Genomic DNA, 21753 nt, shown 5'->3' with positions numbered 1-21753 from the left:
AGTGGGGTAACATCTCACCAGCAAATCTGGTGCAGTCCATGAGCGGAAGATGCACTGCAGTACTTAATGCAGCTGGTGGCCACACCAGATACTGACTGTTACTTTTGACTTTGACCACCCCCTTTGTTCAGGGCCACATTACTCCATTTCTGTTAGTCACATGTCTGTGGAACTTGTTCAGTTTATGTCTCAGTTGTTGAATATTGTTATGTTCATACAAATACTTACATATGTTAAGTTTTCTGAAAATAAACGCAGTTGACAGTGAGAGGACGTTTATTTTTTTGCTGAGTTTATATATACAGTACCAGTCAAAACTCTGGACACACCTACTCATTCAAGGGTTTGTCATTGTTTTTACTCTTTTCTACATTTTAGAATAATAGTGAAGACATCGAAACTATGAAATAACACATATGGAATCATGTAGTAACCAAAACAAGTGTTAAACAAATCAAAATATATTTTATTTGACATTCTTTCAATTAGCCACCCATTGCCTTGATGACAGCTTTGCACACTCTTGGCATTCTCTCAACCAGCTTCATGAGGTAGTCACCTGGAATGCATTTAAATTAACTGGTGTGCCTTGTTAAAAGTTATTTTGTGGAATTTCTTTCCTTCTTAATGTGTTTGAGACAATCAGTTGTGTTGTGACAAGGTAGGGGTGGTTTAAAGAAAATAGCCCTATTTGGTAAAAGACCAAGTCCATATTATGGAAAGAACAGCTTAATAAGCAAAGAGAAACGACAGTCCATCATTACTTTAAGACATGAACATTAGAAGTTTCTTCATGTGCAGTTGCAAAAACCATCAAGCGCTATGACGGAAATGACTCTCATGAGGACCTCCACAGGATAGGAAGACCCAGTGTTACCTCTGCTGCAGAGGATAAGTTAATTAGAGTTAACTGCACCTCAGATTGCAGACCAAATAAATGCTTCACAGAGTTCAAGTAACAGACACATCTCAACATCAACTGTTCAGAGGAGACTGCGTGAATCAGGCCTTCATGGTCAATTTTCTGCAAAGAAATCACTTCTAAAGGACACCAATAAGAAGAAGAGACTTGCTTGGGCCAAGAAACATGAGCAATGGACAATAGACCGGTGGAAATCTGTCTTTTGGTCTGATGAGTCACTGCCATGTCTCTATGAGACGCAGTTGGTGAATGGATGATCTCCGCATGAGTGGTTCCCACCATGAAGCATGGAGGAGGAGATATGATGGTGTGGGGGGGCTTTGCTGGTGACACTGTCTGTGATTTATTTAAAATGCAAGGCACACTTAACCAGCATGGCTACCACAGCATTCTGCAGCAATACGCCATCCCATTTGGTTTACGCTTAAATGGGACTGTCATTTGTTTTTCAACAGGACAATGACCCAAAACACACCTCTAGGCTGTGTTAGGGATATTTGACCAAGAAGGAGAGTGAAGTTTGCTAGATCGAATCCCCGCGCTGACAAGGTAAAAATCTGTAGTTCTGCCCCTGAACAAGGCAGTTAACCCACTGTTCCAAGGCTGTCATTGTAAACAAGAATTTGATCTTAACTGACTTGCCTAGTTAAATAAAATACATTGACCTGGCCTCCACAATCAGCTGACCTCAGCCTAGTTGAGATGAGTTGGAGTGCAGAGTGAAGGAAAAGCAGCTCAGCATTATGTGGGTTACTCCTTCAAGACTGTTGGAAAAGCAGGCCTCATGAAGCTGGTTGAGAGAATGTCAAGAGTGTACAAAGCTGTCATCAAAGCCAAGGATGGCTACTTTGAAGAATATTAAATACATTATGATTTGTTTATTCTACAATGTAGAAAATAGTAAAAAATAAACCCTTGAATGAGTAGGTGTGTGCAAACTTTTGACTGGTACTGTACATCTGTGCGCAATTCTACAACTCTAAATTGTAGTCACAAAAAGTTTTGTCAATACTGATTTGGTATGTGGGTACAAGACAGCAGTTATAGAAGCTCTGTCCCTGAGTCTCAGATATCAGCGGTCCTTACCAGCCGTAACTGCATGGTCGCCGTTGAAGCCATTCTCTCTGGCGGTGTAGGAGGGTGGTGCTGCTCCATGGGCCGTCCCTGGCTGGCACGCCCTGTAGGAGGGGGGGTAGCCATTAGCCCCATGGGCCGGGGGAGGAGAGGGGTCCTGTGCCCCCGACGGATCCCACTGGGGGGGGGTGTCTTCACGTTGACGACCGTCTGCCATGCTGGGGGTCAGTGGCGACCAGGGGAGTCTCTCCTTATGGCTGGGAGAAGAGGAGAATATGGTCATTGATTGATTGATTGATTGACTGATTGATTGATTAGTGGGGGTCAGTGGTGGCCAGGGGGGGCTCTGCTTATGGCTGGGAGAAGAGGAGAATATGGTGATTGATTGATTGATTGACTGATTGATTAGAGGGGGTCAGTGGTGGCCAGGGGGGTCTCTGCTTATGGCAGGAGAAGAGGATGGTCATAGATTAATATAATAAATGGTGGCTCATAATGGTTATTAACAGTTTGGCAGGGATACAGAATACAGAAAATATTGATGGGGTGGAAGAGACCCAATGACAAAGGACATCATTCACATTCAACACACTCTCCTGCCTCAGATCACAAATCACCTCCCACATCGACAGACTGTTAGAACAGGCTTATGGACTTCAGATCACAGGACAGTCTCTCTCTATCTCTGCTGCGAAGTTCACTTTTGAGCAGTGCTGGTGGCTTCCAGGCATACTCAGACTGCCCCAGACTGTAGCCAGCATTGGAGTCTCTGTGACAGGGATATGTCTGAGGACAGAGTGCTTGGAGTTCAGATTCCTGAAACCCCACAGGGCTAAGGAAAGAGCATGTGTGACCATCTGAGGGGAGTGGCGTTCTGCTGGGTCCCTCTAGTGGACTGATCCTGCTTTACAACACGGGGAGAGTGAACAAATAGGTAATAATGCTGAATTCCAAATGGTCCCCAGATGTCAGACGATTGGATACAGTATAGGCACTATAGTAATAGCTTCATCATGCCATCTGATTGGCTAGGTGGAAATGTCTGCATCCACCTATCCAATCCTCTCACAGTGCATTTGGAAAGTATTCAGACCCCTTGACTTTTTCCACATTTTGTTACGTTACAGACGTATTCTAAAATTGATTAAAAGTAAAATGTTCCTCATCAATCTACACAAAATACCCCATAATGACAAAGCGAAAACAGGTTTTTTATTTGGCAAATGTATTACAAATAAAAAACAGAAATACCTTATTTACATAAGTATTCAGACCCGTTGCTATGAGACTGAAATTGAGCTCAGACTCATCCTGTTTCCATTGACCAAGCCATGAAGTCGAAGAAATTGTCCGTAGAGCTCCGAGACAGAATTGTCAAGGAACGGATCTGGGGAAGGGTACCAAAATATTTCTGCAGTATTGAACATCCCCAAGAACAAAGTGACCTCCATCATTCTTAAATAGAAGAAGTTTGGAACCACCAAGACTCTTCCTAGAGCTGGCCAAACTCAGCAATCAGGGTAGAAGAGCCTTGGTCAGGGAGGTGACCAAGATCCCGACTGTCACTCTGACAGAGCTCCAAAGTTCCTCTGTGGAGATGGAAGAACCTTCTAGAACCATAACCATCTCTGCAGCACTCCACCAATCAGAGCTTTATGGTTGTGGCCAGACAGAAGCCACTCCTCAGTAAAAGGCACATGACAGCCCGCTTGGAGTTTGCCAAAAGGCACCTGCTCTGATGAAACCAAGATTGAAATCTTTGGCCTGAATGCCAAACGTCACGTCTGGAGGAAACCTAGCACTATCTCTATGGTGAAGCATGGTGGTGGCAGCATCATGCTGTGGGGATGTTTTTCAGCGGCAGGGACTGTGAGATTGGTCAGGATCAAGGGAAAGACTATCGGAGAAAAGTACAGAGAGATCCTTGAAGAAAACCTGCTCTAGAGCGCTCAGGACCTCAGACTGGAGAGACGGTTCACCTTCCAACAGAACAACAGGAGGGGCTTCGGGACAAGTCTCTGAATGTCCTTTAGTGGCCCAGCCAGAGCCCAGACTTGAACCCGATCTAACATCTCTGGAGAGACCTGAAAATAGCTGTGCAGCGACAATCCCTATAAAAACCTGATAGAGCTTGAGAGGATTTGCAGAGAAGAAAGGGAGAAACTCCAAATAAAGGTGAGCCAAGCTTGTACTGTAGCATCATACCCAAGAAGACTTGAGGCTGTAATCACTGCCAAAGGTGCTTCAACAAAGTACTGAGTAAAGGGTCTGAATACTTATGTAAATGTGATATTTCAGTTATATATATTTAATAAATTAGCAATAACATCTAAAAACCTATTTTTGTTTGTCATTATGGGGTATTGTGTGTAGATTGATGAAGAAAAACATATATTTAATTCATTTTAGAATAAGGCTGGACCATAACAAAATGTGGAAAAGGTTAAGGGGTCTGAATACTTTCCGAATGCACTGAATACAGGAGTAGCTAGGGAGTAGAGGCTACAGGACTGGTAAGGAATTGGAGTGGGGAGCAGAGTGAGCGGTCAGTCAGTCATTTGCAGGCAGCAGAGCCTGTGTCATCAAGCCAGACTGACGTTTGATTTTGCTGTCCAGGATGGGTTGTTGTGGCACAAGAGGGCACGGGGCAGGGTAACATGGCCACAATGACTTCCTGTCCCTTTGTCACCACTTCAGAGTGTCTATCATATGAGAGCCCCCCCCCTCACTCTCTCAATTCAATTTCAATTACAATTCAATTTTAGGGGATTTAGTTCCATGGGAAACATATGTTTACATTGCCAAAGCAAGTGAAATAGATAATAAACAAAAATGAAATACAAACTAAAAGATCAAATCAAATCAAATTTTATTCACGTGCGCGGGTTTACAACCTTACAGTGAAATGCTTACTTTTTGGCTCTAACCAATAGTGCAAAAAAAGTATTAGGTGAACAATAGGTAGGTAAAGAAATAACACAAAAGTAAAAAGACAGGCAATATACAGTAGAGGAGGCTATATACAGTAGAGGAGGCTATATACAGTAGAGGAGGCTATATACAGTAGAGGAGGCTATATACAGTAGAGGAGGCTATATACAGTAGAGGAGGCTATATACAGTAGAGGAGGCTATATACAGTAGAGGAGGCTATATACAGTAGAGGAGGCTATATACAGTAGAGGAGGCTATATACAGTAGCGAGGCTATATACAGTAGAGGAGGCTATATACAGTAGAGGAGGCTATATACAGTAGAGGAGGCTATATACAGTAGCGAGGCTATATACAGTAGAGGAGGCTATATACAGTAGCGGGGCTATATACAGTAGAGGAGGCTATATACAGTAGAGGAGGCTATATACAGTAGAGGAGGCTATATACAGTAGAGGAGGCTATATACAGCAGAGGAGGCTATATACAGTAGAGGAGGCTATATACAGTAGAGGAGGCTATATACAGTAGAGGAGGCTATATACAGCAGAGGAGGCTATATACAGTAGAGGGGGCTATATACAGTAGAGGAGGCTATATACAGTAGAGGAGGCTATATACAGTAGAGGAGGCTATATACAGTAGAGGAGGCTATATACAGTAGAGGAGGCTATATACAGTAGAGGAGGCTATATACAGTAGAGGAGGCTATATACAGTAGAGGAGGCTATATACAGTAGAGGAGGCTATATACAGTAGAGGAGGCTATATACAGTAGAGGAGGCTATATACAGTAGAGGAGGCTATATACAGTAGAGGAGGCTATATACAGTAGAGGAGGCTATATACAGTAGAGGAGGCTATATACAGTAGAGGAGGCTATATACAGTAGAGGAGGCTATATACAGCAGAGGAGGCTATATACAGTAGAGGAGGCTATATACAGCAGAGGAGGCTATATACAGCAGAGGAGGCTATATACAGCAGAGGAGGCTATATACAGCAGAGGAGGCTATATACAGTAGAGGAGGCTATATACAGTAGAGGAGGCTATATACAGTAGAGGAGGCTATATACAGTAGAGGAGGCTATATACAGCAGAGGAGGCTATATACAGTAGAGGAGGCTATATACAGCAGAGGAGGCTATATACAGTAGAGGAGGCTATATACAGCAGAGGAGGCTATATACAGTAGAGGAGGCTATATACAGTAGAGGAGGCTATATACAGTAGAGGAGGCTATATACAGTAGAGGAGGCTATATACAGCAGAGGAGGCTATATACAGTAGAGGAGGCTATATACAGCAGAGGAGGCTATATACAGTAGAGGAGGCTATATACAGTAGAGGAGGCTATATACAGTAGAGGAGGCTATATACAGTAGAGGAGGCTATATACAGTAGAGGAGGCTATATACAGTAGAGGAGGCTATATACAGCAGAGGAGGCTATATACAGCAGAGGAGGCTATATACAGCAGAGGAGGCTATATACAGTAGAGGAGGCTATATACAGTAGAGGAGGCTATATACAGTAGAGGAGGCTATATACAGTAGAGGAGGCTATATACAGTAGAGGAGGCTATATACAGCAGAGGAGGCTATATACAGTAGAGGAGGCTATATACAGTAGAGGAGGCTATATACAGCAGAGGAGGCTATATACAGTAGAGGAGGCTATATACAGCAGAGGAGGCTATATACAGTAGAGGAGGCTATATACAGTAGAGGAGGCTATATACAGTAGAGGAGGCTATATACAGTAGAGGAGGCTATATACAGTAGAGGAGGCTATATACAGTAGCGGGGCTATATACAGTAGAGGAGGCTATATACAGTAGAGGAGGCTATATACAGTAGAGGAGGCTATATACAGTAGAGGAGGCTATATACAGTAGAGGAGGCTATATACAGTAGCGAGGCTATACACAGTAGAGGAGGCTATACACAGTAGAGGAGGCTATATACAGTAGAGGAGGCTATATACAGTAGAGGAGGCTATATACAGTAGAGGAGGCTATATACAGTAGAGGAGGCTATATACAGTAGAGGAGGCTATATACAGTAGAGGAGGCTATATACAGTAGAGGAGGCTATATACAGTAGAGGAGGCTATATACAGCAGAGGAGGCTATATACAGTAGCGAGGCTATACACAGTAGAGGAGGCTATATACAGTAGAGGAGGCTATATACAGTAGAGGAGGCTATATACAGTAGAGGAGGCTATATACAGTAGAGGAGGCTATATACAGCAGAGGAGGCTATATACAGTAGAGGAGGCTATATACAGTAGAGGAGGCTATATACAGTAGCGGGGCTATATACAGTAGAGGAGGCTATATACAGTAGAGGAGGCTATATACAGTAGAGGAGGCTATATACAGTAGAGGAGGCTATATACAGTAGAGGAGGCTATATACAGTAGAGGAGGCTATATACAGTAGAGGAGGCTATATACAGTAGAGGAGGCTATATACAGTAGAGGAGGCTATATACAGCAGAGGAGGCTATATACAGTAGAGGAGGCTATATACAGTAGAGGAGGCTATATACAGTAGCGGGGCTATATACAGTAGAGGAGGCTATATACAGTAGAGGAGGCTATATACAGTAGAGGAGGCTATATACAGTAGAGGAGGCTATATACAGTAGAGGAGGCTATATACAGCAGAGGAGGCTATATACAGTAGAGGAGGCTATATACAGTAGAGGAGGCTATATACAGTAGAGGAGGCTATATACAGTAGAGGAGGCTATATACAGTAGAGGAGGCTATATACAGTAGAGGAGGCTATATACAGTAGAGGAGGCTATATACAGTAGAGGAGGCTATATACAGTAGAGGAGGCTATATACAGTAGAGGAGGCTATATACAGTAGAGGAGGCTATATACAGTAGAGGAGGCTATATACAGTAGAGGAGGCTATATACAGCAGAGGAGGCTATATACAGTAGCGAGGCTATACACAGTAGAGGAGGCTATATACAGTAGAGGAGGCTATATACAGTAGAGGAGGTTATATACAGTAGCGAGGCTATACACAGTAGAGGAGGCTATATACAGTAGAGGAGGCTATATACAGTAGAGGAGGCTATATACAGCAGAGGAGGCTATATACAGTAGCGAGGCTATACACAGTAGAGGAGGCTATATACAGTAGAGGAGGCTATATACAGTAGAGGAGGCTATATACAGTAGCGAGGCTATACACAGTAGAGGAGGCTATATACAGTAGAGGAGGCTATATACAGTAGAGGAGGCTATATACAGTAGAGGAGGCTATATACAGTAGAGGAGGCTATATACAGTAGCGAGGCTATACACAGTAGAGGAGGCTATATACAGTAGAGGAGGCTATATACAGTAGCGAGGCTATACACAGTAGAGGAGGCTATTTACAGTAGAGGAGGCTATATACAGTAGAGGAGGCTATATACAGTAGAGGAGGCTATATACAGTAGAGGAGGCTATATACAGTAGAGGAGGCTATATACAGTAGAGGAGGCTATATACAGTAGAGGAGGCTATATACAGTAGCGGGGCTATATACAGTAGAGGAGGCTATATACAGTAGAGGAGGCTATATACAGTAGAGGAGGCTATATACAGTAGAGGAGGCTATATACAGTAGCGAGGCTATATACAGAAGAGGAGGCTATATACAGTAGAGGAGGCTATATACAGTAGAGGAGGTTATATACAGTAGCAAGGCTATATACAGTAGCGAGGCTATATACAGTAGCGAGGCTATATACAGTAGCGAGGCTATAAAAGTAGCGAGGCTACATACAGACACCGATTAGTCAGGCGGATTGAGGTAGTATGTACATGTAGATATGGTTAAAGTGACTATGCATATATGATGAACAGAGGGTAGCAGTAGCGTAAACGAGGGGTTGGCGGGTGGTGGGTGGAACACAATGCAAATAGCCCTGTTAGCCAATGTGCGGGAGCACTGGTTGGTCAGCCCAATTGAGGTAGTATGTACATGAATGTATAGTTAAAGTGACTATGCATATATGATAAACAGAGAGTAGCAGCAGCATAAAGAGGGGTTGGGCGGGGCACACAATTCAAATAGTCCGGGTAGCCATTTGGTTACCTGTTCAGGAGTCAGAAGAGGAGGTAAAAATTTTGGGGGTAAAAAATGTTGAGAAGGCTTTTGTCCTAGACGTGGCACTCCGGTACCGCTTGCCATGCGGTAGTAGGGAGAATAGTCTATGACTTGGGGTGGCTGGGGTCTTTGACAATTTTTAGGGCCTTCCTCTGACACCGCCTGATGTAGAGGTCCTGGATGGCAGACAGCTTAGCCCCAGTGATGTACTGGAACGTACGCACTACCCTCTATAGTGCGTTGCGGTCAGAGGCCGGGCAGTTGCCAGTCAAGATGCTCTCGACATTGCAGCTGTAGAACCTTTTGAGGATCTCAGGACCCATGCCACATCTTTTTAGTTTCCTGAGGGGGAATAGGCTTTGTCATGCACTCTTCACGACTGTCTTGGTCTGTTTGGATCATTCTAGTTTGTTGTTGATATGGACACCAAGGAACTTGAAGCTCTCAACCTGCTCCACTGTCGATGAGAATGGGAGCGTGCTCGGTCCTCTTTTTCCTGTAGTCCACAATCATCTCCTTAGTCTTGGTCACGTTGAGGGATAGGTTGTTATTCTGGCACCACCCGGACAGGTTTCTGACTTCCTCCCTATAGGCTGTCTCATCGTTGTCGGTGATCAGGCTGTTACCACTGTTGTATCGTCTGCAATCTTAATGATGGTGTTGGAGTCGTGCCTGGCCATGCAGTCGTGGGTGAACAAGGAGTACAGGAGGGACTGAGCACGCACCCCTGAGGAGCTCCAGTGTTGAGGATCAGCGTGGCAAATGTGTTGCTACCTACCCTCACCACCTGGGGGTGGCCAGTCAGGAAGTCCAGGATCCAGTTGCAGAGGGAGGTGTTTAGTCCCAGGATCCTTAGCTTAGTGATGAGCTTTGAGGGTACTATGGTGTTGAACACTGAGCTGTAGTCAATGAATAGCATTCTCACATAAGTGTTCCTTTTGTCCAGGTGGGAAAGAGCAGTGTGGAGTGCAATAGAGATTGCATCATCTGTGGATCTTTTTGGGCGGTATGCACATTGGAGTGGGTCTAGGGTTTCTGAGATAATGATGTTGATGTGAGCCATTACCAACCTTTCAAAGCACTTCATGGCTACAGACGTGAGTGCTTCAGGTCTGTAGTCATTTAGGCAGGTTGCCTTTGTGTTCTTGGGCACAGGGACTATGGTGGTCTGCTTGAAACATTTTGGTATTACAGACTCAATCAGGGACATGTTGAAAATGTCAGTGAAGACACCTGCCAGTTGGTCAGCACGTGCCCGGAGCACACGTCCTGGTAATCCGTCTGGCCCCACAGCCTTGTGTATGTTGACCTGATTAAAGGTCTTACTCACATCGGCTACGGAGAGCGTGATCACACAGTCGCCTGGAACAGCTGATGCTCTCCTGCATGCCTCAGTGTTGCTTGCCTCAAAGCGAGTATAGTAGTGATTTAGCTCGTCTAGTAGGCTTGTGTCACTGGGCAGCTTGCGGCTGTGCTTCCCTATTTAGTCTGTAATAGTTTGCAAGCCCTGCCACATAAGACGAGCGTCGGAGTCAGTGTAGTATGATTCAATCTTAGCCCTGTATTGACGCTTTGCCTGTTTGATGGTTCGTCGCAGGGCACAGCAGGATTTCTTGTAAGCTTCCGGGTTAGAGTCCCGCACCTTGAAAGCGGCAGCTCTACCCTTTAGCTAAGTGCAAATGTTGCCTGTAATCCATGGCTTCTGGTTGGGGTATGTACGTACAGTCACTGTGGGGACAACGTCCTCAATGCACTTATTGATAAAGCACTTATTGCTAAAGCACATCGGTGACTGATGTGGTGTACTCGTCAATGCCATCCGGAGATTTCGGAACATGTTCCAGTCTGTGATAGCAAAACAGTCCTGTAGTTTAGCATCTGCTTCGTCTGACCACTTTTATATAGACTGAGTCACTGGTGCTTCCTGCTTTAATTTTTGCTTGTAAGCAGGAATCAGGAGGATAGGGTTGTGGTCGGATTTACCAAATGGAGGGCGAGGGAGAGCTTCGTACGCATCTCTGTGTGTGGAGTACAGGTGATCTAGAATTGTTTTCCCTCTGGTTGCACATTTAACATGTTGATGGAAAGTTTCCCTGCATTAAAGTCTCCGGCCACTAGGAGCGCCACCTCTGGGTGAGAGGTTTCCTGTTTGCTTTTTTCCTTATACAGCTGACTGAGTGCAGTCTTAGTGCCAGCATCCGTCTGTGGTGGTAAATAAACAGCCACGAAAAGTATAGCTGAAAAATCTCTAGGCAAGTAGTGTGTGTCACGCTCTGGCCATAGAGTGGCCATAGAGAGGCTTTTTATTCTCTGTTTTGGTTAGGCCAGGGTGTGACTAGGGTGGGCATTCTGTCCTTTTTTCTATGTTTTGTATTTCTATGTCTTGGCCTGGTATGGTTCTCAATAAAGGGACAGCTGTCTATCGTTGTCTCTGATTGAGTATGGTACCCTTTTCCCCACCTGTTTTGTGGGAAGTTAACTTTCTAGTTGTTCAGGGCACATCGCCCAAAGCTTCACGGTTGGTTTTTTGTTCTTCGTTTTGTCTGCGTCCTTTTTGAATAAAGTTAAAATGTACGCTTACCATGCTGCACCTTGGTCCAGTCCTTCAGCCAGCCGTGACAGTGTGGCCTGCAATTTATCACAATATACTCTACTTCAGGCGAGCAAAATCTAGAGACTTCCTTAGATTTCGTGCACCAGCTGTTGTTTACAAATATGCACAGACCGCCCCCCTCCCCTTGTCTTACTGGAGTGTGCTGTTCTATCTTGCCGGTGCAGCGTATATCCTTCTAGCTGAATATCCATGTTGTCATTCAGCCACGATTCAGTGAAACATAGGATATTACAGTTTTTGATGTCCCATTGGTAGGATATTCGTGATCGTACCTCGTCTAGTTTATTGTCCAATGATTGGCGATTGCACATTGGCGAGTAGTATTGACGGTAACGGCAGCTTTCCCACTCGCCTTTTTCGGGTCCTGACCAGGCATCTGGCTCTTTGACCTCTACCTGTGTCGCTCCCTCTTGCAAATAACGTGGATGTCGGCCCTGCCGGGTGTTTGGAGAATGTCTTGTGCGTCTTGTTTGTTGAAGAAAAAATCTTAGTCTAATCCGAGGTGAGTGATCGCTGTCCTGATATCCAGAAGCTCTTTTCTGGCGTAAGATACGGTTGCAGAAACATTATGTACAAAATAAGTTACAAATAACGCGAAAATAATACATAATAGCACAATTGGTTGGGCGCCCATAAAACTGCTGCCATATCTTCCTGTACAGTAAACATTACACTCTCTCTCTCTCTCTGACGTCCCTCATCTCTCTCTCTCTTTCTATTCCATCTATCCCTCCCTGGCTTCCTCCGAACCCTCCTCCGTCCGATTCTTCCGCTCTCGCTCTCTTTCTCTCCATAACTAGAAGGGATAAACTCTCTCTCTCTCTCTGACTGTGCATAAAAAGCCATAAACACTCTTATCTTCAACTGGAGCAATATTGCATAATTTAAAACCACCATGGAGTCTTTGTAATCTATTAAATCACTGTGTGTGTTTAATGAAAACAACTAAAATATATGTTTAAGAATTTATTTTGCCTCTTTTGGCCCTCTGATCATGAGGGCGTTAGGAAACAAATGTGAAGATATTTAGCTGGTGTTATTCTCAAACCCAGCAAAAGCACAAAATGTTTATAGTACAACCACACACATTACAATTGTTACTGTATCACCAATGACTCACTGCTACAGGGTGTAGGGGAATAGGGGGGCAGGGGAAAAGGGAGGCAGGGGGACACTGACAGAGGGGGCAGGGTGTGGGGGGGGACACAGGGCAGGAGGACACAGACTGGGTGTAGAGGAAAAGGGAGGCAGGAGGACACAGACTGGGTGTAGAGGAAAAGGGAGGCAGGGGGACACTGACAGAGGGGGCAGGGTGTAGGGGGGGGGGGCACAGGGCAGGAGGACACAGACTGGGTGTAGAGGAAAAGGGAGGCAGGGGGACACTGACAGAGGGGGCAGGGTGTAGGGGGGGGGCACAGGGCAGGAGGACACAGACTGGGTGTAGAGGAAAAGGGAGGCAGGGGGACACTGACAGTGGGGGCAGGGTGTGGGGGGGGGGGCACAGGCAGGGGGACACAGACTGGGTGTAGAGGAAAAGGGAGGCAGGGGGACACAGACTGGGTGTAAGGGAAAAGGGAGGCTGGGGGACACAGACTGGGTGTAGGGGAAAAGGGAGGCTGGGGGACACAAGTCTGGGTGTAGGGGAAAAGGGAGGCTGGGGGACACAGACTGGGTGTAGGGGAAAGGGAGGCTGGGGGACACAGACTGGGTGTAGGGGAAAAGGGAGGCTGGGGGACACAGACTGGGTGTAGGGGAAAGGGAGGCTGGGGGACACAGACTGGGTGTAGGGGAAAAGGGAGGCTGGGGGACACAGACTGGGTGTAGGGGAAAAGGGATGCTGGGGGACACAGACTGGGTGTAGGGGAAAAGGGAGGCTGGGCGACACAGACTGGGTGTAGGGGAAAAGGGAGGCTGGGGGACACAGACTGGGTGTAGGGGAAAAGGGAGGCTGGGGGACACAGACTGGGTGAAGGGGAAAGGGAGGCTGGGGGACACAGACTGGGTGTAGGGGAAAAGGGAGGCTGGGGGACACAGACTGGGTGTAGAGGAAAAGGGAGGCTGGGGGACACAGACTGGGTGTAGGGGAAAAGGGAGGCTGGGGGACACAGACTGGGTGTAGGGGAAAAGGGAGGCTGGGGGACGCAGACTGGGTGTAGGGGAAAAGGGAGGCTGGGGGACACTGACAGTGGAGCAGGGTGTGGGGGGGTACAGGGAATGGTGGAGGGGGGCATGGGGACACAGACAGTGGGTTAGGGTATAGGGGGGCGCGGGGACCGGGGACCAGGGACCGGGTGGATGCCAGGGTGTAGGCTGAGAGAGCAGGGTGGGGAGCTAGACCAACACCCCCATCCAGTCCCACAGAGATGTTCAGAGCCTGGGTGGCAGGAAGGACAGCTGCATGGGGAAACTGAAACAAAATGTCCATTTCACATGGGACACAGCTACCCATCCTCACCTGTCCTCATCCCTCGTCTTTTACCAACCTCTCTCTGTCTGGATAATAGAAAATGGGCTGTTCCATCTACCTCCCTAAAGTAGTTCTCTGTTGGGAACAGGGCACCATTAGGGACACACTTCACCTCTCCCCTGCTGGCAAGAACTGCACCGACGGACCAGGACAGGGTGGAAATTAGCATAGGCTGGTTGTTGTTTTAGAGCTAAGCTCAGTTACATATAGATGTTCTCATGAATCAAAGTACATGTACCAGTATTTGAAAATCCCATTTTGCTTAGCAACAGAGAACAGTTTGAATAGTGCATGGTATTCTGAGAATATGTCTCAACGGGCCTAGTAGTGATATCTCTTGTATAACAGTGGTTTTCAACCTGTGGCAGGTGGTATTCAATTTTTTCAATGGCAGCCATGCATTGATCATCATGTCACCTCAATTTTTATTGGAAAGGAGCATCAAGCTCATCATCTTGCACATTCACCACCCTGTGAAGTTCATCATAACTTATTTAATCTGTAGCCTAATAAACTGCATGGTTTCCCGTGTTGTAGTGGGAGGACCACACAACATATGTGACTCCAAGTGACTCCAAGTTCACTTGGATATCAGTATTTATATCAGTATTTGCGTATTAAGGCATTTCCACAGCCATTTCTCCCATAATACATTTTAGCGACACAAAAATATCCCACCACGTCACACGAGCAAGTGTGTCAGCATTTATAAAATTGTGCCGGCATTTCACATTTTCATCAGACTGGTCGTGACTTTTCCATGCGTCATATAATTCATTAAATGGTTGGATGGAAACCTGGTTATTCACTGATAAAACTGACTCTAAATTTGTCAGCCAAGATGTATATTTTTTAATTATACAACTCCGTGAGAGCTTTTGAATGTGATTTGGAGGTCCCCGGAACGGAAAAGTTTGGGAACAGCAACTGTCAAGGCAAGCTACTGACAAGCTAATAAGTAGGGTAGCCCACATTTCTTATTTTCCTCCCCTTCCTCTATATCTTCCTACTCAGTCGTTTCTTTCTCCTCTCCTCTCCTCTCTCTCCTCCTCTTCATCCACTTATTCCTCCTCCTACTCCTCCTCCTCCTCATCCGGTTTGAAACCCCACTCCACCTGTTGCCTACCTGCCTGCCTGCATCCCTCCCTGTCTCCATGCCTGCCTGCATCCCTCCCTGTCTCCATGCCTGCCTGCATCCCTCCCTGCCTCCATGCCTGCCTGCCTCCCTCCATGTCTGCCTGCCGCCCTCCATGTCTGCCTGCCTCCCTCCCTCCCTCCGGGCCTGTCTGCCTCCATGCCTGCCTCCTTCCATGCCTGCCTCCCTACCTCCCTGTGTGTCTCAGTGTGTGTCTGTGTATGTGTCTTTCTGTGCCGTGTGTGAGTCACTTGGCTGCTGCATTGCAGGGCTCTCCACTCACAGTTGGCTCACTGCAGGAGACAGGGAGCACAGAGAGGGAGAGGCGAAGCACAGAAAGAGAGAGAGAGGGAGCGCAGAGAAAGACAGGGAGAACAGAGATAGAGACAGGGAGCCCAGAGAGGGAGACAAGGAGCCCAGAGAGGGAGACAAGGAGCCCAGAGAGGGAGACAGGGAGCGCAGAGAGAGAGAGGGAGACAGGGAGTGCAGAGAGAGAGAGAGGGAGCACAGAAAGAGAGAGGGAAGGAGCACAGAAAGAGAGAGGAAATGGAGCACAGAAAGAGAGAGGGAGGGAACACAGAGAGGGAGCACAGAGATTAGAGAGGGAGCACAGAGAGGAGAGAGGGAGCACAGAGAGGGAGCACAGAAAGGGAGAGGGAAGGAGCACAGAAAGGGAGAGGAAATGGAGTGCAGAAAGAGAGAGGAAATGGAGTGCAGAAAGAGAGAGGGAGGGAACACAGAGAGGGAGAGAGGGAGCACAGAGAGGGAGCACAGAGAGGAGAGAGGGAGCACAGAGAGGGAGCACAGAAAGGGATAGGGAAGGAGCACAGAAAGAGAGAGGAAATGGAGCACAGAAAGAGAGAGGAAATGGAGCACAGAAAGAGAGACGGAGGGAGCACAGAAAGAGAGACGGAGGGAGCACAGAAAGAGAGAGGGGAGGAGCACAGAAAGAGAGAGGGAGGGAACACAGAGAGGGAGCACAGAGAGGGAGCACAGGGATGAGAGAGGGAGCACAGGGATGAGAGAGGGAGCACAGAGAGGAGAGAGGGAGCACAGAGAGGGAAAACAGAGGAGAGAGGGAACACAGAGAGGAGAGAGGGAGCACAGAGAGGGAAAACAGAGGAGAGAGGGAACACAGATAGGAGAGAGGGAGCACAGAGAGGGAAAACAGAGGAGAGAGAGAACACAGATAGGAGAGAGGGAGCACAGATAGGAGAGAGGGAGCACAGAGAGGGAAAACAGAGGAGAGAGGGAACACAGATAGGAGAGAGGGAGCACAGATAGGAGAGAGGGAGCACAGAGAGGGAAAACAGAGGAGAGAGGGAACACAGAGAGGAGGCGAGAGGGAGCATAGGGGGGCATGGGGAGCTCATATCACTAGGATGGTGTGCAGTGAGGGGGATAGTGAAGTAAGGCTGTCAGTGAGGCAACTGATTCATTGATTTATTTCTTTCACCATTTCCACACACATACAAGTAAACAAATTGTTTATGCCAATTGATGCAAGATCCCCATTGGAAATTAAGTGAACAGTTCTCTATAAAATGAATGGATTTGACTGCTTTTTGACCTGATTCTCTGTTGAATAATTCAGCTAAAGTGGGTGATGGTGTCAGCTGGTCAGTAATGAGATCTACTGGACTGTAGTAAGAAACTCAAATGGGGCTGCTAGACTGTACAGCTCTAAAATTATTTGTATTTAAAATGTCCCATTATTTTTATTTTTATTTCTACTTTGCACATTCTTCCACTGCAAATCTACCATTCCAGTGTTTTACTTGCTATATTGTATTTACTTTGCCACCATGGCCTTTTTTTGCCTTTACCTCCCTCACCTCATTTGCTCACATCGTATATAGACTTGTTTATACTGTATTATTGACTGTATGTTTGTTTTACTCCATGTGTAACTCTGTGTCGTTGTATGTGTCGAACTGCTTTGCTTTATCTTGGCCAGGTTGCAATTGTAAATGAGAACTTGTTCTCAACTTGCCTACCTGGTTAAATGAAATAAATAAATAAAATAAATAAATAAAAGGGTGCTTCTGTTTGTGAGACGCTGCCCTTTTGTTCTGTAGCAGTAGTGATCCACAGTAGTAAAGACTACAGAGCCCCTCCCTGTATCTGTAGCACCATCACATTTCCCCTGTCAGAGACCTGGAGAGCCCTGCCTACCTCTAACGTCCCCTCTTCCAGATCTGGAGGGCCCTGCCTACCTCTAACGTCCCCTCTTCCAGATCTGGAGGGCCCTGCCTACCTCTAACGTCCCCTCTTCCAGATCTGGAGGGCCCTGCCTACCTCTAACGTCCCCTCTTCCAGATCTGGAGGGCCCTGCCTACCTCTAACGTCCCCTCTTCCAGTTCTGGAGGGCCCTGCCTACCTCTAACGTCCCCTCTTCCAGTTCTGGAGGGCCCTGCCTACCTCTAACGTCCCCTCTTCCAGTTCTGGAGGGCCCTGCCTACCTCTAACGTCCCCTCTTCCAGTTCTGGAGGGCCCTGCCTACCTCTAACGTCCCCTCTTCCAGTTCTGGAGGGCCCTGCCTACCTCTAACGTCCCCTCTTCCAGTTCTGGAGGGCCCTGCCTACCTCTAACGTCCCCTCTTCCAGACCTGGAGGGCCAGAGAGTCTGTCATCTGAGAGTCCCCACTCTCTCTCTCTCTACGTTACATAAAACCAAGCCAGTAATATTTGTTCGAACTATGCAAATGACCAACAGTTTAACACATGAAGTGTTATAATGACACTGAGACAGAGGGACATTAGTCTCTCTCTCTCTCATGCTGGGAGAGAGTCGGGAAGCAGGAGCGATTATGGGAGTGACTCGAATTCTTTTCACCCTATTGGGTTTATGTGTGTATAAATATATAAACTCAGCCAAAAAAGAAACATCCTTTTTTCAGGACCCTGTCGTTCAAAGATCATTCATAAAAATCAAATTTTCATTGTAAAGGGTTTAAACACTGTTTCCCATGCTTGTTCAATGGACCATAAAAATTCATGAACATGCACCTGTGGAACAGTCATTAAGACACTAACAGCTTACAGACAGTAAGCAATTAAGGTCACAGTTAGGGCACTAAAGAGGCATTTCAACTGACTCTGAAAAACACCAAAACAAAGATGTCCAGGGTCACTGCTCATCTGCGTGAATGTGCTTTAGCCATGCTGCAAGGAGGCATGAGGACTGCAGATCTGGCCAGGGCAATAAATTGCAATGTCTGTACTGTGAGAGGCCTAAGACAGCACTACAGGGAGACAGGACGGACAGCTGATCATCCTCGCAGTGGCAGACCACATGTAACAACATCTGCACAGACTCAGTACATCCGAAAATCACACCTGTGGGACAGGTACAGGATGGCAACAACAACTGCCCGAGTTACACCAGGAATGCACAATTCCTCCATCAGTGCTCAGACTGTCTGCAGTATGCTGAGAGAGGCTGAACTAAGGGCTTGTAGGCCTGTTGTAAGGCAGATCCTCACCAGACATCACCGGCAACAATGTCGCCTATGGGCACAAACCCACCATCGCTGGACCAGACAGGACTGTCAAAAAGTGTTCTTCACTGACGAGTAGCGATTTTGTCTCACCAGGGGTGATGGTCGGATTCGCATTTATCGTCGAAGGAATGAGCGTTACACAGAGGCCTGTACTCTGGAGTGGGATCGATTTGGGCCATTCCCCCCAAAAAGGTCAGGGAACTTGCAGGTGCCTTGATGGAAGAGTGGGGTAACAATCTCACAGCAAGAACTGGCAAATCTGGTGCAGTCCATGAGGAGGAGATGCACTGCAGTACTTAATGCAGCTGGTGGCCACACCAGATACTGACTGTTACTTTTGATTTTGACCCACTCTTTGTTCAGGGACACATTATTCCATTTCTGTTAGTCACATGTCTGTGGAACTTGTTCAGTTTATGTCTCAGTTGTTGAATCTTTTTATGTTCATACAAATATTTACGCATGTTAAGTTTGCTGAAAATAAACGCAGTTGACAGTGAGAGGACATTTATTTTTTTTGCTGAGTTTATATATATATATTTTGATTGATTAGTTAAGTTGTTTTAAGGTTATACTGTCTCACTATCACTAAGCACGTATAGGGGTGGTGGGATCATTGAGGTTGTTTCTCTCAAGGGCACATCCAGCAGGAGGGGTTGGTTGTAATTGCCTCTGGTGGAGGTGTAGAGTTTGAAAAACTTAGTCCGCGGCATGGGGTGAAGAGTCCACCTGCAACAGATTGTTCGGTGGAAGAATGTAGTTTAGCAGTTGGCGCTATCATTGGGTATGATAGCATAAAATCAACCTCATGGATGAATAGCGCTGTAGTAATATTCTTTGATTCCATTGAAAAGGTGAATACGATAGTTGAGAGTGGTGTTGTGTTACAGGAGACACAGACGCCATGGACAACTTGTTTCTACAATAAAAAAGGTTATTTTTGGATGCAGATCACCATTGCTGAAACATGTCGTATCTCATAGGAAACAAGTGCACACGATTTTAAAGAAGGATACTGACGAACTGAATTTAGCGTTCACTTTCAAGATTGATGGGTTTGATTATGTGTTCTACGCTTCTACTGAATCAGTGAAATGCTTTGGGTGTGGAAGAGAGGGGTACTTGGTGTGTGATTGTCCAGAGAACGAGCTCAGAGCCCGGTAGCAGCTCTAGCGCTGGTGCAGCTAAAGCACCACCGAGAAGGAATGAACAGGCTAAGGGTTCAGGAGAATGGAGAAGGTGGGCAGATGTGGTGGGAGAAATAGGAAAGGAGAGCAATGTGGCTAAGGTGGAAGTTGTGGCAGAGCAGGGAAAAGAGGGGCTGGCAGTAGGTGAGACTGCGATTGAGGTCGCTGAGGGGATGCTGGAGAATGAAATGGGAGTTCAAGAGTTCAAGAGGAGAGTGAAACAACGGAAAATGAAGCAGCTGTTTTCAAAGTTATGAGGAGTAAGAGGAAGAATAAGGGGTGGTGAAGGTTCAGATTCTGAGAGGAAGGTAGAGATTGATAGATCAGTTGAGGAGAAACAGGTTGTATAGATGGAGTTTTCTTCTGGGGATGAGAGAGGCATCTGTTGCGTCACAACAAATTAACGAGAGAAATGGGGTGAAAGGGAGGTATGGGATGGAAAAAGTTAGTCCATTTCTGAATTTGACAAAAGGGAATAAATATATGCAGGATTATAATGTCACAGATTTTTTTCATGAACGTGAATAGTTTATTGAATCAGCAAAGTTTCTAATGGCAAAAAATAACAGGTGGATGTTTGACAAGCCCAGAAATTGCTAGACCAAAGAAAGTGGTCACAAGAGTGACAAGCGAGGTCAATTCTAAAGGAAATGAAGGTTTTCAGTCGCTGCCTTAAATCTGTGAAGAGATGTGTCTTGTCTCTTCCTCTGTATTTTTTTTCAGAGCAGTTGAGATGTCTTCTTTAAACGTAAATGGGGCGAGAGATGGGGGGAAAAAGAGCTGTGGTTTATGAGTTAATAAAGGGAAGTGACATAAGTTTTCTACAAGAAACACATAGTAATAAGGCAACAGGAGTGGGGGGGGGGGGGGGGGCAGTGGTGTGTAGTCATGTAAACTCAAAAAGTGGGTGTGTGGCCATCCTGTCCTCAAAAGGTTTTTTGCTATTGTCATATGAGGTTGAGGAGCTAGTTGAGGGGAGGTTAATAAATGCATATGCCCCAGTAGTGGCAGATGAGAGGGTATGTTTTTCAGAGATATTATCAAATACAATTGAGAAATGTAATAGTGAGGATTATGTAATACTTGCTGGGGATTTGAACTGTACAGTCAGTGGTTTGGATAGAAATCACAAAGAACCTCATATAGCCTCAAGGACTTTTTAAAAATGCCTTATTGTAACACATGAACTATGTGATATTTGGCGGAGTAAAAATGGAGGCACGAGACAGTACACATGGGCTAATGTGAGAGAGAACACCATCTCTCTGGCCAGGTTAGATAGGTTTTGAGCATCAATCTCAGGTCTGTAAATCAAGTGTGATAACCCCAGTGGGATTTTCTGATCATTGTTTAGTAACAGAGATGGTGTACATTAACACTGTAAAACCCAAAAGTACATACTGGCATTTTAACATAACTTTATTGATTGATGCTCACCTCAGGAAATGTTTCAGTTTATTTCTGGGAGAGGTGGAGGTCTGAAAAGGGCAGTTTTGTATCTCTTCAACAGTGGTGGGATATAGGTAAAATCCAGATTCAACAATTCTGTAATCAATGCACGATGAATGTCACCAGAGATATCACCAGCTCAATGAATGCCCTAGAGTCTGAAATAGTGGAACTCCTGACGTTAGTTGAGACCACAGGAGATCGAGGCCATATTCAGGCGCTCAAGAGGAAAAACTCAGACCTGCTGGGTATCAGAGCACAGGGGACATTGGTGAGAAGTAAGTTTCAGGGAATCCCTGAAATGGATGCCTCATCCAAATTTTTCTTTGGTTTAGAGAAAAAGAATGGACAAA

The 21753-nt window shown here is 46.1% G+C and overlaps 1 protein-coding gene across 20 annotated transcripts in view; it reads right to left on the bottom strand.

The window, feature by feature from the left end:
- Nucleotides 1-21753, bottom strand: part of LOC110501784 (microtubule-associated protein 2) — a 176245-nt gene that overhangs the window by 65713 nt on the left and 88779 nt on the right. For all 20 annotated transcript variants that reach the window (XM_036959146.1, XM_036959147.1, XM_036959150.1 and 17 more), the window contains one exon: nucleotides 2009-2253. In XM_036959146.1, coding sequence (XP_036815041.1) covers nucleotides 2009-2213 — 205 coding nt within the window. In that variant the 5' untranslated portion in view covers nucleotides 2214-2253. The remainder of the gene's footprint in view (nucleotides 1-2008; nucleotides 2254-21753) is intronic.

Source organism: Oncorhynchus mykiss, chromosome 22 (genome assembly GCF_013265735.2).
Source record: "Oncorhynchus mykiss isolate Arlee chromosome 22, USDA_OmykA_1.1, whole genome shotgun sequence".
In the NCBI taxonomy this organism is placed as follows: Eukaryota; Metazoa; Chordata; class Actinopteri; order Salmoniformes; family Salmonidae; genus Oncorhynchus; species Oncorhynchus mykiss.
Note: the sequence above shows the minus strand (reverse complement) of the source record. Positions and strands in the feature narration are given on the sequence as shown.